The sequence below is a fragment of the Myotis brandtii genome, unplaced genomic scaffold (genome assembly GCF_000412655.1).
Source record: "Myotis brandtii unplaced genomic scaffold, ASM41265v1 scaffold187, whole genome shotgun sequence".
In the NCBI taxonomy this organism is placed as follows: domain Eukaryota; kingdom Metazoa; phylum Chordata; class Mammalia; order Chiroptera; family Vespertilionidae; genus Myotis; species Myotis brandtii.
This window is the reverse complement of record NW_005356944.1, coordinates 4421606-4436355: the sequence shown is the minus strand read 5'-3', so window position 1 is coordinate 4436355 and position 14750 is coordinate 4421606. Positions and strand designations below refer to the sequence as shown.

Below are 14750 nucleotides of genomic sequence, written 5' to 3'. Positions count from 1 at the left end.
CTTGGCTGGAGTTGTAGCCTGTATCGACTCCTTCTGCTTCAGTATGGTGCAGAGCGTAGAAGTGCTACGCTTGTACTGCTTCGCCAAGTCGATTACACACACACCTTGGTCATGTTTTTCGATAATTTCTTTCTTTAATTCAATGCACATCATCCGCTTCTTCTTCTCAGCACTGTCCTTCACACTTACTTTCTTCAGATCCATGGTTGAAAAAACGAAGTTTTGCAAAATAACTGCAAGCACAAATGCGAGCACAACACTGATGCTTCAACTAAGAGCTAACCGCTTAAAGTGAACGAGTGAGACACGTGATGCTGGGCTGATGTTGTGGTGTTCACTGTGACTTCGCTGCGCCAACTAGCGGTGGGGTATCTGAAGCTGGCTCGTAACCTGAATTTTAGCTCGCAACTCAAAGCAAAAAATCGGCCGAGAGACAGCTGTCTCTCGAAAAAACTCGTTAGTCGGGACACTCGTAAGTCAAGGCCCCACTGTATATACTAATATCGATTGCAAACAGAGATGCAAAAAAAAAAAATTAGAAAGTTGAATCCATTCATGTATTAAAAAAAGGGGAAAACTGCATGAAGCCCTGGCCTGGTAGCTCAGTTGTTTAGAGCAGCAGTTGCCAACCTTTCCAACCTCATGAACCACCGGTTGGTGACTGCCGCTCCAAAGGTTTCCCTAAACCAGCGGTCGCCAACCTTTCAGACCTCATGGACCACCAGTGGTTCGCAGACTATTGGTTGGCAATCGCTGGTTTAGAGGATGGTACTAAAACTCCAAGGTTGCAGGTTTGATTGCTGGTCAGGGCACATATAAGTATCAACCAATGAATGCATATATAAGTGAAACAACAAATCGATGTTTCTCTCTCTAAAATCAATCAATAGAAGTTTTTTAAAAGAATTTTAAAACAAGAAAATTGCACGATCATTTCAACAGATAAAAAACCATTTGACAAAATTCAACCTCCATTCATTGTAAAAACTGTCAGCAATCTAAGAAATGTATGGAACTTCTTTAATGTGATAAAAGACATCTACAAAAAACATACGGTTAACATCATACTTAATGGCAAGATTGAGTCCTTTCTGCCAAAGATTAAGAACATGATCATGATGTCCAACTCATCACTCTCATTAAACATTGTATAAGAAATCCTAGCATGTATATTAAGACAGGGAATAAAAAGGGCATAAGATTAGAAAAGGAAAAATAAATTATCTCTATTTGCAGATACCATCATTTTCTACATAAAAAATCCTATGGAATAAAAATATCCTAGAATAAATGAGTTGTGCATATTTGCAGAATTTTAAATCTATAATAATAAAAGTGTAATATGCAAATCAACCGAACGACAGAACAGCAGAACGACCATCCGGATGACCAGGCTATGACATGCACTGGTGCCAAGCCAACCACGACTGCCCCGCAGACACTGTGGTGGGTGTGTGGGGCCAGCCAGCGATCACCCTGCAGAGGGAGACCCAGGCCAGCCAAGCAATCGCACCCCACACCTGTCAACCGCAGAGGGAGGTGACCAGTGGTGGGGGGTTGGTGGGGGAGGGCAGTGCCATACAGATAGCAAGCAGTGGCAGTAGTGGGGGCGGGACCAGCTGCAGGCAGCCAGGGGAAGGAAAACCCCAATAGGCCCTGATCGCCGGCCAGGCCTAGGGACCCTACCTGAGGGGTCCCAGATTGCGAAAGGGCGCATGCCGGGCTGAGGGACCCCCCTCCTCCCCCGTGCACGAATTTCATGCACTGGACCTCTAGTTAACATATAAAAGGCAACTGTATTTTTATGATCTACCAAGAATAATTGGAATTTGAAAACTTTTAAAAGTATAGTTTATAATAAATAGCACCCCAAAAAACATCCCAGAATAAATCTAACAAAGCATGTATAGGATCTATATGCCAAAAACTATAAAAAAAGACTAGTGAAAGAAATTTAAAAATGTTCATAAATTGTTAAAACTCAATAAATTGTTAACAGCTGTTTTCCTCAAAATGCTATAGATTCAAGGAAATCAAAATCAAAATCCCAGCAGGAGTTTTTGTAGATGCCAACAGTTGATTTGAAAATGTATGTGGAAAAGGAAAGTAACTAAAATAGTCAAAACAATTTTGTAAAAGGCAAGTTTGGAGGACACACACTGCCTTACCATAAAGCTACAACAATTAAAATAGTGTGGTATTGGTAAAACCATAAACACATAGGTCAATGTAACAGAATTGAGTCCAGAAATAGATTCATATAAATATGACCAATTGATTTTGACAAAAGTGCAAAAACAACCAATGGAGAAAGGATTGTCTTTTCAACAAATGGTACTGGAAACACTGGACTTCTATATGTAAAAAAAAATTAACTTCAACCCATATTTCATATCTTACACAAAAATATAATCAAAAGACATCATACTCCTAAATGTAAAATGCAAAACTTTCCAACTTCTAGAAGAAAACAGGAGAAAATTTTTGTAACCATGGGCTAGGCAAAAAGCAGAAATCATAAAGGAAAAAGTGGATTTATTATATCTCATCACAATTTAAAATGCCTGCCCTTCAGAATTAAGGGCTGTGAGAATTTAGAAGACAGGAGCACTTATTCTGCCTGCAGTAACTTCCACAATGTGACTTTGAGAATGGTCTTCAAAGATAACTAAGTGTCTGCTGGGCTAAAAATGGAGAGGAGGTAGAAGAAAACCTGTTCAAAGACTCACAGTCTAAGGAACAATGAGAAGTTCAGTTGTCACAGAAGAGGGAACATGGAAAGAGTAGGGCAATAGAGTAACATATGGAAAAGGAGAATTTTTACATATTATTTGTCTTTCTTCCCATTAAGCACTAAGTAAGAATTCTTTAGAAACATACTAGCAGATAGCTATGCTAATAGATTATTCAGGATACCATTTGTTTCATGTCACTTTAGTAGTTAAAGGTAGTCTCAAGTCTGGAAAGAAGCTAAGAAGAACACCACAAAACAAGGTTTAACACTTGAAGCACCACTGTTTACACAAAAGAGCTAGGCTCTAGAACCAGGAAAACTTGAGTTCAGAATCCAGCTCTGCCACCTATTAGCTGCTGCATGAACCTGGGCAATTCATTTACTCTGTTATATTATCAGTATATTGGAGGTAACAATGCATATCTCCCACCATTGCTACTAGGTTCCTGGCACAGAGGTGGGAGCTATTTTACTATTTTAAATATTTTTCCCTTAGTATATTCTTTAAAATAGTAGTATTTATACTCGTCAATTATTTACATAAGATAGTGTTTCTTAAAACAGTTCTTCTAAATGTTCCCTTAAAGTGATCTGAACATAGTCTGGAGCCAGCTGAAAATTTTATCTTATATTAACTGTACATGCTGCATACAATATATCCACATTTAATAGTAAAATGTTACTCTTCAGGTAAAATTGGCATACCAAAAAAATATGCCAGTTTATACTACAACAGGGCCCTCAATACAGTGCCTCATATTCATAAGCCCACCTCAAGGTGTCTCAGATTAGACAAGTCTGGATAGCATACCATGTAAGTTAAGTTGCATGTGATAAAAAGTCAAGGAAAATACAAAACTACTCCATCAGAAATCCAGAAATTCCTACAGTCAAGGAACATTGGGGGAAAAAAAAGTCCTTAAGGTACCTACCTGTGCATTTTGTCCTGAAAATTAATTTGCAGACCTGCTTCAAGCGAAAAAAGCTTCAAAGCCAGACTTACAACTAGAAGAATAATAGTGGACAGCCATAATTAGGAAATCTAAATTTTAAAACTTTACCTGTTTCCTTTTTTTTATCAGAAGTAGTATCCAAAGTAGTTAAGGTAGTAGAGGTGCTTTTATAAATATCCTGACTGCATACTCCAGAATCTTCTTCATCAGATGAGAATGAAGATAAATGTTCTAAGTTTTTAAGTTCCTTATCAACTTTTTCTGATGGACTGTTATCCCCTGTTTCAGACACTAAAGGTGTGGGTATTGTAGATGAAGTCTTTGGAAATGGTGGGGGACAAAATGTACGAACAATCTGGGTCCCTGGTCGTCTAGTCCTGTTAGGCATTCGTACAGCAAGAGTGGAAAACTGCTGCTTGGGCCCAGATTTCAGAAAATCTAAGAAAGAGGCAATAAATCCTGTTTTGACTTCTGGCTGTTTTTCTTCTACTTCTTTGATCTTCTGTCTCATTTTTTCTTGATGCTGATAAACATCATGGCAGCCTTCTGAGGGAGGAGGAGTATATGGCAAATATATATCTGTTCCCCTTGAATTCTGGCGTTTGCCTTGGATAGGTCTTTTCAGCTGTTTCAGATTACTGTTCTCTTCCTCTTTAGTTTGCCCTTTCCCTTTAGTTTTCTTCTTCTGAAGGTTAAAATGCATTAAATCTTGGTTTTCTTCTTCAATCTTGACACTGATTGCCTCCCCAGGTTGGGCCATGGCCAACAGTGCAAGTGCACTCCTTGTCAGATTCACTGACACACCACTGTCATCACCCCCTAAGGTGAATTCACTCTCCGATGTAGCACTCTCTCCACTTATACTTCTACTACTGGAAACAAACTCTTGGTTCCTGTTATTATTTAATGAACTATCAACAGGAACTTCACAATCATCTTCAAAGTCATGATTGGTAGCAGGCTGTTTCTTGAATGGGCCAGACCTTTGGTCCTGGACTTCATGATTTGGTCCAGTCACTGGTGAAGTTAGTTTAGATGCTTTATTTTGACCTGGTGTTTCAATGTGCTGTTGATCAAGAGTCATTTTTGACTGAAGGGTAGGTACAGGTGAAAGGTTTACCGTAACTTGATTTCCATTTAAGGAAATATCATTTATATTCTGTGGCTTTCCTACTGTAGCTGTTATAGAGTTAAAATCTGAACTTACATGCCCGACATCTAATGACTGCTGAAAATGAGATTTAGAATTACCATCTTCAACAGTTGGAATGGTTTCATTTGAAGTTGACTTGGAAAAATCAGAAGGTGTAACCCCACAAGCTGCTGCTGTAGCTGCTAAGATATCATCCACATTTGATAAAATATTTCTTTCATCATTGAGAAGAATTGCCTCTGGAAAACATATTGATCCAAGGGAAACAAAATGATTCTTTGAATCATGCTGATTTGTTTCACTAAAATGGCCCTTTGTTGTTAGATGTTGTTGTAAAGGTTTTGAAGACTCAGAGAGGTCCATTTTCATAATTTCAGAATTCTGAGTATGGAGTTGCTGCTGAGAATGATCACCATTGCTCTGAATAATATGACTATCCATTTGAAGAAAAGGATGCACTATTTGTTGAGGACTTGGAACATGATGTACTTGTAAAGACGCCTTTACTTGTCCTAAACCTGCCTGCAGCATTGACTGCTGAAGAATCTGTAAATCACAGGTAGAATCTAAAAGGATCTGTGTATTAGGAAGAGATGCCTGATGGCCCTGCCCTAAAGTATGATTTGGAATTTGAATCTGAGATGATGCATTAATTATTTGATCATGCTGCTCCTGGACCTTGGCATCATGTACCTTATGTATAAGAGAGTGCTGCTGGTTTAGGTCTTTAGTATTCAATGTTATTTGTGGAGTTGGCATTAAATCAGTTGCCTTCTTAATATCAAGGGCTGCTGCACTATTGACTTGGCCAATTTGTTGGTTAAGTTGTGTCACTGAACCAACCATACTTTCTTCTTTTTTTGAATTTTGTAGAGCAATCCCAACAACGTGATCTTCAAGATGGGAATTACTTCTGATTACGCTCTGAGAATATCCGTCATCTGCCTTTGACACCTTATAAGTTGATTCTTGAACATTAATTTCCCCATCAGATAGCCTTTGGGTCGATGACTCAAGAGATACTTGTGGCTGTAATACCTGTAACTCTTGTATTGGAAAACCATCTTTTTGCTTTGAAGATGTATACACATTTGAGTCAAGTTTCCTTTCAGGATAAGACTTTGGATCAGGGGAAGGTATGCTGTTCTTTAATGTCTGACAATGAGTAGAGGACGTAAAAGATGACTGAATGGCAGGCAAAAACTTTTGGGACTGGGGAGATGATGACCCTTGAGCTTGAGCATTTTGGGAAGAGTGCATAGAAATATAATTCTGGGTTGTGCTAGACTCTGGCAAACTCTGAGCCCGAGAGGCGGAAGAATAAGAAAGAGAAGGAGCTGTTAATGTTAGGGACTGCCCCGAAGCATAGCTTTCTGAAGGATTAACAACTGACAAAACTTGTGATTGAGATGAATAATTAACCTGTGTCTGGCTAGCTGGTGATAAACCCTGAGAATGACCAGATGAGTAACTTTGAGACTGGCTAACTGAAGATAGATCTCTTGTTTGAGCGGGGTAATTCTCATTTGTAACTGAGGATAACACCTCTTGCTGATTAGAAGAATAATTAAGTGTCTGATTTTCAGAAGTTACAGTCTGAGGTGAACCAGAAAAAGTCAGTGTTTTATATAAGGATGGCAACTTTTCAACTTTGCTGGATCTATAAACCTGTGAATGAACAATAGATGGCACATTATGTGGTTGTACTAAACCATAATTTTGGGACTGACTAACTGATAAAAGGCTTGGTAGTTGTGCTGTAGAATAAATTTGTGCTTGGCCTGATATTACAGAACTCTGGTTATGTAAAGGTTTGGAATAGCTTAGTGTTTGCACAGGAGGAATTATACTTTGAGGTTTGGGAGTCTTAGTTGATGTGAGTGGTTCCTTTGCAGAACAGCTTTTTACTATTATCGTGGAAGGAGGATACCCTGATGATGGAATTACAGATGAATAAGATTGAGCAAGTTCCACTGATACCTGGGAGGTCTTCTGCTGCAGTCCTCCATTGCTCACCTGAGTGGACTCTCCAATTGGGCTACAGGATAAAGATGACTGCCTGCTTGTTTCCTGAAAATTAACTAAATTTGCATTTGATAGATAACTATGTAAGGAATGCTGTGAACCAGTCAGTTGTGCCTGAATAGACTGGGTTCCTGAAGGCCGCTGATGGTGTTTAATAACACTACATTCTCGAAGAGCTCTTTCAATGGAAGAAGTAGAATTAGTAAAGAGAGTTGTACTGTAGGCTTGAGGCATTTGCTGGGTTCCCCCAAGTGCTGAAGGCAACAAACTGAACTGAGGTTGTAAAAGATGGGGTGCAGACTCTTGAGCTGAGCGATATGTTGAGGACTGAGGTGGTACACTGTTACATAACACAGAACTGCCCAGGCGCTCAAATGCCAAAGCAGTTGGAACAGTTCCCTGGGAAGTTTTGATTTGTAGCAAAGGGTCATGAGGATTTAGAATTCCATTTGATGTAGTGTTAAAACTTGAATCCTGAAGCACCAAAGGTGAGGTGGTAGCAAAGTTCCTATTGTTGAAGGTGGTGGGATGCTGATAAGCAGAGAGGGCAGAAGGTGAAAGTGTTCCAGTGGTTGGCAAAGGTCCAGTAACGAACAGTTCAGCTGCTGCTGAGGAATGCATACCTATGAAGAGAAGATATGAAGATATTTATGCAATTACCACACAAATACACACACACACACATATATATGTTTTCATAGTAGATACTTATGTAACATTTGCTCACTAAAAAGCATGTAAACAATACAAGGGTATATAAAATGGAAAGTGATAGTTTCTAACAGCAGTCCTACTTTTTGAGAAGATTCTGAAAATTACATTTTCAAATAGCTAGCTTTCTTAAAGCAAAAACAAAATTACAGTTATCAGCAACTCATACCTATAATTGTTATATAAATGTGATTATAAATAGTTAGACAAGGCCAATTAAGAAACCAGTAAAAATGAGTCCTGGCTAGGTGGCTCAATTGGTTAGAGCATTATCCCAATATGACAAGGTTGTGGGTTCGATCCCCAGTTAGGGCACATAAAGTAGGAACATATGAATGCATAAATAAGTGGAACAACAATTCGATGTCTCTCTCTCCCCCCACGCCCCCCGCCACCCTCCTTTCCACAATCTCTAAAAATCAATGAAAAAAATGACCTTGAGGATTAACAAAAACCACCTGTAAAAATGCACAATCTCTAGTGATCAATTTAACCAATGCAAAATAACAATGGACAAACTAAAATATTCATAACATTAAAATTGAAACTAGGCCCTGACCAGTTTGGCTCCGTGGATAGAGCGTTGGCCTGCGGACTCAAGGGTCCCAGTTTGATTCCGGTCAAGGGCATGTACCTTGGTTGCGGGCACATACCCAGTGGGGAGTGTGCAGGAGGCAGCTGATTGATGTTTCTCTCTCATCGATGTTTCTAACTCGCTATCCCTCTCCCTTCCTCTCTGTAAAAAATCAATAAAATATATTTAAAAAAATTAAAACTAAATTATCTACATTTAACATGATAAATAAATCTCACAATTACAGTAAGGTTAATACTGCAGTTTCTCTTATCAAAATATATGCACTTTAAAAATCTCTTGCAATTCAAGTTTTGATGCCCTATGAACAATTTCTAGTAACAACAGATGCATGTTTATCATAAAAGGCTAATCAGAAATTAATAAAGTACTGTCAAGAAGAAATTGTTAACATTTCAGGAAAGCATTTTAGCCATATACAGCTAAAGTAAAAAAGTGTATGCCCTTGTCATCCTAAAGTTCCACTTCTAGAAATTTATCCTATAGAAATAAGTGGACACAAAAAAATTTGTACAAGATACTCACTACAGTTATTATACATAATGAGTAGAAACAACCTAAATGTCCACCAACAGGGGATTGATCAAATAATGATGGCATATCCTAATAATGTTATTGCTATAAACATTGATAGGTGGATATATGTTTTGATATACAAAGACATAAAAAATAAAAAAGGGTTGCCTTGACCAGTTTGGCTCAGTGGCTAGAGCATCGGCCTGTGGACTGAAGAGTCCCAGGTTCAATTCCGGTCAAGGGCGTGTACCTTGGTTGCGGGCACATCCCCAGTAGAGGGTGTGCAGGAGGCAGCTGATCGATGTTTCTCTCTCATGGATGTTTCTAACTCTCTATCTCTCTCCCTTCCTCGCTGTAAAAAATCAATAAAAAATATATTTTTTTTAAAAAGGGTAAATACCAAACTGTTAAATCTTCCCTAAAAAGTGGGATTGCTGTTAGAAACTATCACTTTCCATTTTATATACCCTTGTATTGTTTACATGCTTTTTAGTGAGTTTCCATTAAAAATATTTTTTTCCACTTTGGAGAAATTGGGGAAAACAGATTCTCTAGTCCTTTCAAAAACATTTTTCTCTTAACTTCTTTCCATTAAATGTCAAAAAAGTATTACTACTACAAGGACAGAAAATATCTAGTTACACTTAAAAGAATAAATAACACTTATAATTAGTGGTTAAAATAATATTAACATAGGAACTAGAATAGAAAGTCTAACTGAATATGTAAAATTATTCCAGGAAGCAAAAGATGAAGCTATTGTGTTTTTTAATATTCTGTTTTATTTTACACTAAACATTATCTTCTTAGAAGCAGAAATTGCTGAGGCATTTTGAGAAGCTCTATTGTAATTTGCATCAGAATAAAATATTGTTTCCTATAGCTATCATTTACAAATGTTTTCTCAAATATGCTATGACGTTTCTTTATTCTTTAAAATAAAACCTTAAAAACTAACCTTCCTGTTATCCTGTAAAAAATAAAAACATACAAATAACTGGGGGTGAGAAACAGTTGAAAAGTAAAATAATGAAAATAAAATTTACAAGTACATATAAACGAACACAATACAGAGTGGGGCGAAAGTAGGTTTATAGTTGTATGTGAAAGTCTATTCTTGTATTATTATTTATTAATTATTGTATTATTTTCCATACAAACAACTATAATACCTACTTTTGCCCCACCTTGTATAATGATTTTTATTAAATAGTGATTCAATCAGTTTAATTAAGAATAGATTTATATAACTTTAATGATGAAATCAGTCCCATGATTTTATTCTATCATATAAGCTACCCAGCCTGCAGTTGCTGACATATGTGAATTTAATCTTTCACCAAAAAATAAAAAATAAAGTGATGAATGTAAATTTACTAAATGAGGGGGAATTCGTTCACAATGTAAACGTATATAAAATCATTACAAGGTATATTTTCAATATCTTATAATTTTATATTCACAATAAAAGCTAAAACTTAAAAAAGAAATTTAATCTCTGCTCCTCTCAAGTGGACAAGAACTACTGTTAGCCCTTAGATACACAGGTTTGAACTACATGGGTTCACTTACATAAGATTTTTAAAAATAAATACTGTAAATGTATTTTCTCTTCCTTATGATTTTTATTTATTTTTATTTTTTTTAAAAATATATTTTATTGATTTTTTACAGAGAGGAAGGGAGAGAGATAGAGAGCCAGAAATATCGATGAGAGAGAAACATCGATCAGCTGCCTCCTGCACACTCCCCACTGGGGATGTGCCCACCAAGGTACACGCCCCTGACTGGAATCAAACCTGGGACCCTTGAGTCTGCAGGCTGATGCTCTATCCACTGAGCCAAACCGGTTAGGGCTGATTTTTCTTAATAGCATCTTCTTTTCTCTAGCTTACTTTCTTTTAATATAGCACATAATACATATAAACATATAAAATGTGTAATCGACTGCTTACTTTATTGGTAAGGCTTCCAGTCCACAGTAGGGTGTTAGAAGTTAGGTTTTAGGGGAGTCAAAAGTTTTTGCATGCCCAGCCAACATGGCTCAATGGCTGAACGTCGACCTATGAACCAGGAAGTCATGGTTTAATTCCCAGTCAGGGCTCGATCCCCAGTGGGGGACGTGTAGGAGGCACCTGATTGATGATTCTCTCTCATCATTAATGTTTCAGTCTCTCTTTCCCTCTCCCTTTCTGTCTGAAATCAATAAAAATATATTTTTTAAAAAGTTATTTGCAACACAGCAAATATAATGAATACTGTAATAACTATGTATGATGCCAGGTGAGCACTAGAATTATTAAAGCGATCACTTTGCAAATTATAAAAATGTCTAATCACTATGTTGTACTCTTGAAACTAATATACAATAATATTGAATGTCAACTGTAATAGGGAAAAAAGTAAATTTTGCTCTTAAAAAGAAGTTATATGTGGATTTTCAACTATGCAGGGGGTCAATACACCCTTAACACCCATTTTTCAAGGGTCAACTGTATTTAAGTTGCCAGATAAAAACTTTACTTCTAGGGTTTATCTTTAATAATTATCTTCTTTCTTCAACTTGGTTTTTATCAGAGTGCTAAAACTGAATTTCCGCTAGTAAAATTTATTTTGTCCACCTTAAAATTGTGAAAAATTCCAGGTTTTAAAGTTCACGGGAAAATCAATAATTAACTTCACTCTCAGCCACACTACCATAATGACAAGGCCCATACAAAGTATATTTTTACAAGACTTAAAAATTCTGAAAACAAAGAATCACCTGTCTGCCAGGATGGAGCCCTGAATTGTGGTAAAAGAGTAGTTCCTGAAGAAGCAGCCTGGGCTGTTTGAGATTCAACAGAAGAGAGAAAGTTCATTACTGAAGATTCCTTAGTGTTAGTGCTGGCACTGTTCACACCAGTATCAAATATTCCAGAAAGACCTACATTTGAAGATAAAATATATCCCAAAGTAAAGATATTATTAATATAAAATTATATTTCTGATCATATTTTTAAAAGGACTCCCTGAAATTTGAGGCCAAAATTCTACAATCCTAAACTGTCTTATTTTGAAGTAGCAAACAAATATTAATTTGACTAAGCATAGTTATCATTTAAAATCTATAAAGATGCATGAAAAAGATCTCCCAACTAATTAGTTGTTTATATTCCTTATCAATAAAAGACAAAGCTTTTAATCTCATTTTTATTTTAAAATTTCCCATGACACTGTTATGTACTGCACACAAATTCATAACCCAACATGTGAAAACTGATTTTTTTTTTCCTTATTCACTAAATGTACCCAGATTCTGTTATATTTCACAAGAGAATTTTTACCGGTTGGCTGAGGTGTGGTAGGATATCCAGGAAGTTGATGAGAAGCTGCAAAAGTCTGTCTCTGAAGGCGATTTGTTTCAGAGAGTGAGGGATGTCCTTCTTCATAGCTTAAACTAGAGAATAATAAAAATAAGTGACCAAAAACACAATGCTCAAACCATATGATCAAAAAATTTCTAGAAAAAAAGTTTCTAAAACAGCAACTGTCAAAAGTAGCAGAAGTCTTTGACTATAAATTCCTGATCTATAGACCAATAGATCAAGCACAGTCTGAAAATGTCAAAATGGGGAAAGCACATTGAAGATATACAAGGAAGAAAAATGACACATAATATTTTCTTTAATTCAACTTTTACCTCCTACAAAGTCCTTTTACTGGGAGTGGTAAAACATGGTACAGTGGGAAGAGCAATATCCCAGAAAACAGGAGAGCTGAATTCACTATCCAAGCTCTACTACTGGCTTACAGTGTGATTTCAACAAGTGATTCAATTACTGTCAGACTAATCTCCTCATCTGTATGAATAAGGGACTAAACAAGATAATCTCCAAGGTCCCTCTAATTTTAACATTCTATGTAATATCAGATCATTCAAATAAATTGATCATTAACATTATTTCCCAAAAGCTTGAAATTACATTTTGAGTCATTCAGAAAAAGATGTGTTCTTCCCTTGATTTTTATTTTGAATATTTTAAACCCAGAGAAAAAATTAAAATAGTATAATGAATAACCCACACACCTGTCACCTAAGATTGAACAATTGTTAACATTTTGTTATCTTTTACTATACACACACACACACACACTTATTATTTTTTTTTTTTACTAAACCACTTGAAAATAACCTGCAGACATCACAACACTACATCCTTAATTCCTTCAGTTGTATCTCCTAGGAATAGAATATTGTCCTATATAACCAGTATTAACTTGAAGAACTTCAACATTAAGTCAATAATAGCATGTAATACAGAGGTCATAATTCAATTTCCCCTAATTATTAGCAAAATATTTGGAAATTTTAAAGCTTTTTCAATGTAGGATCCAATCAAATTCAAGAATAGCATTTGATTGTGTCTCTTTACATTTAGTTTTTTAAATATATATTAGAGGCCCGGTGCATGGAGGTCCCTCAGCCCAGCCTGCGCCGTCTTACAGTCCAGGAGCCCTCGGGGGATGTCCGACTAATGGCTTAGGCCCACTCCCCTAAGTCCGCAGTCAGACATCCTTAGCGCTGCTGCGGAGGTGCTCCTGCCACCACTGCTACGCTCACCAGGGGAGCCTTTTCTGGAGAGCAGAGGTTCACTGGAGAAAGATATCCTCTGCAGTGTGGGAGAATGACTCAGCACAGGAAACCAGGGTGGCTGCCCTACGAACTCCAACCCCAGATCCCCCAAACCTGTCTTCTTACTAACACAGTCCCAGTCCACTCTGCCCAGGCCCAAGGGACAATGGATTCTCGGTGGAGCCAGATCCCACTGATAGGTGGGAGCCTGGATCTCAAACAGGCACAGCATCAGACACTGCGCTTTCAACTGTTCCAGAAGAATCCTGTTTCTGTTGCTGGAGTCAGAACACACACAGCCTCTCTCAGAAGCAGAGTCAGAGAAGAAGTTTCACAATGTGGACAGTGTGGGTTCATCACTGAGGAATCTGAGCCTTGCTTTTCATATATCAGGTGGAAGGAAGGCCTGCTGTGGGAAGAGGATACTCTCAATGGGGAGGACTTCGTGGAGACGGAGGAGAATCAGAAGGCTCCAGGGGCGTGCCCATTACTACCTCTGGCTCTTCTGAGAAAACCAGGATGCAGACCTGAGCTTTCAGCACTTGTGGACCTGGCATGAATCAAAGCGAGACAGCCAACCCAAGTCAAGTGAGTGAGTGAGTGGTGAGCGGCAGTGAAGGGACTCATGAGCATCAAGGGTGTATTTCACAGAATTGCAGGGAGGACTTACAGTCAGGTGTTCAGGACAAATAGATTCCTGACCTCTTTCTCTTTGTAAAAGTGCTATATTTTTTCACAAGGAATTAGAAGATTTTCAGTTTTTCAAAAAGGACCTTTACAAAGCCCTAGCAAAATCTCCAATGGAGTGGTATTTTCTTATCCATGAGAGTGAGTATCCTCCAGACAGAGGGACACGGTCAGTTTTATTACACAGACAGAAACTGAAGCCAAGCATCACTGTTTTGGTTCTGACATTGATCTGTAATCAGAATGGGCACAAGCCATGTGCCTCTCAGTACCAGCAGGAAATTCTCTGTCCCATGCACCTGTAGGCCTGCTAGAAGGTTGTGGTGGGAGCCACTGGGTCAACACTGTCAAGGGGGCTTTATCTCTTCAACCTGATGGCAGCTCTGAGTAAGCAGGATTCTTGTCTTAGAATAGTTTGGTTCCCATGAGCATAAAATCAGGATCATTTTACCATTCCTTCCTTAGAGAGGTCAATGGGGCCACCACCTGTTGCAGACCTGTGGGCTGCCCACTAGGGAGCCACTTCCTCCTTGCTACCTGGGTGGCAGAGCCTTGATTGGGTTGCCCTCTTCTTAGGGTTATGTCCTTTTTAGCACCGTGGGCTCCACCCAGCTCCAAAGGGCGACTCTTCATTAGTCTAGGCCAGTGGTCGGCAAACTGCGGCTCGCGAGCCACATGCGGCTCTTTGGCCCCTTGAGTGTGGCTCTTCCACAAAATAGCGACTTCTGCGCATGGGCCACGAAGTTTCAATCGCACTGTAC

General features: G+C 38.1%; 1 protein-coding gene across 5 annotated transcripts in view; it reads right to left on the bottom strand.

The window, feature by feature from the left end:
* QSER1 (glutamine and serine rich 1) overlaps nt 1-14750 on the bottom strand; it is a 47470-nt gene that overhangs the window by 31651 nt on the left and 1069 nt on the right. For 3 of the 5 annotated variants that reach the window (XM_014538148.1, XM_014538150.1, XM_014538152.1), the window contains exons 1-3: nt 12014-12126; nt 11452-11613; nt 3796-7488 (exon numbers count right to left, since the gene is read on the bottom strand). In XM_014538148.1, the coding sequence (XP_014393634.1) occupies nt 3796-7488; nt 11452-11548 (3790 nt within the window). In that variant the 5' untranslated portion in view covers nt 11549-11613; nt 12014-12126. Of the gene's footprint in view, nt 1-3795; nt 7489-11451; nt 11614-12013; nt 12127-14750 lie in introns of those variants that run through there. The other 2 variants (XM_014538149.1, XM_014538151.1) reach the window with 2 other exon arrangements.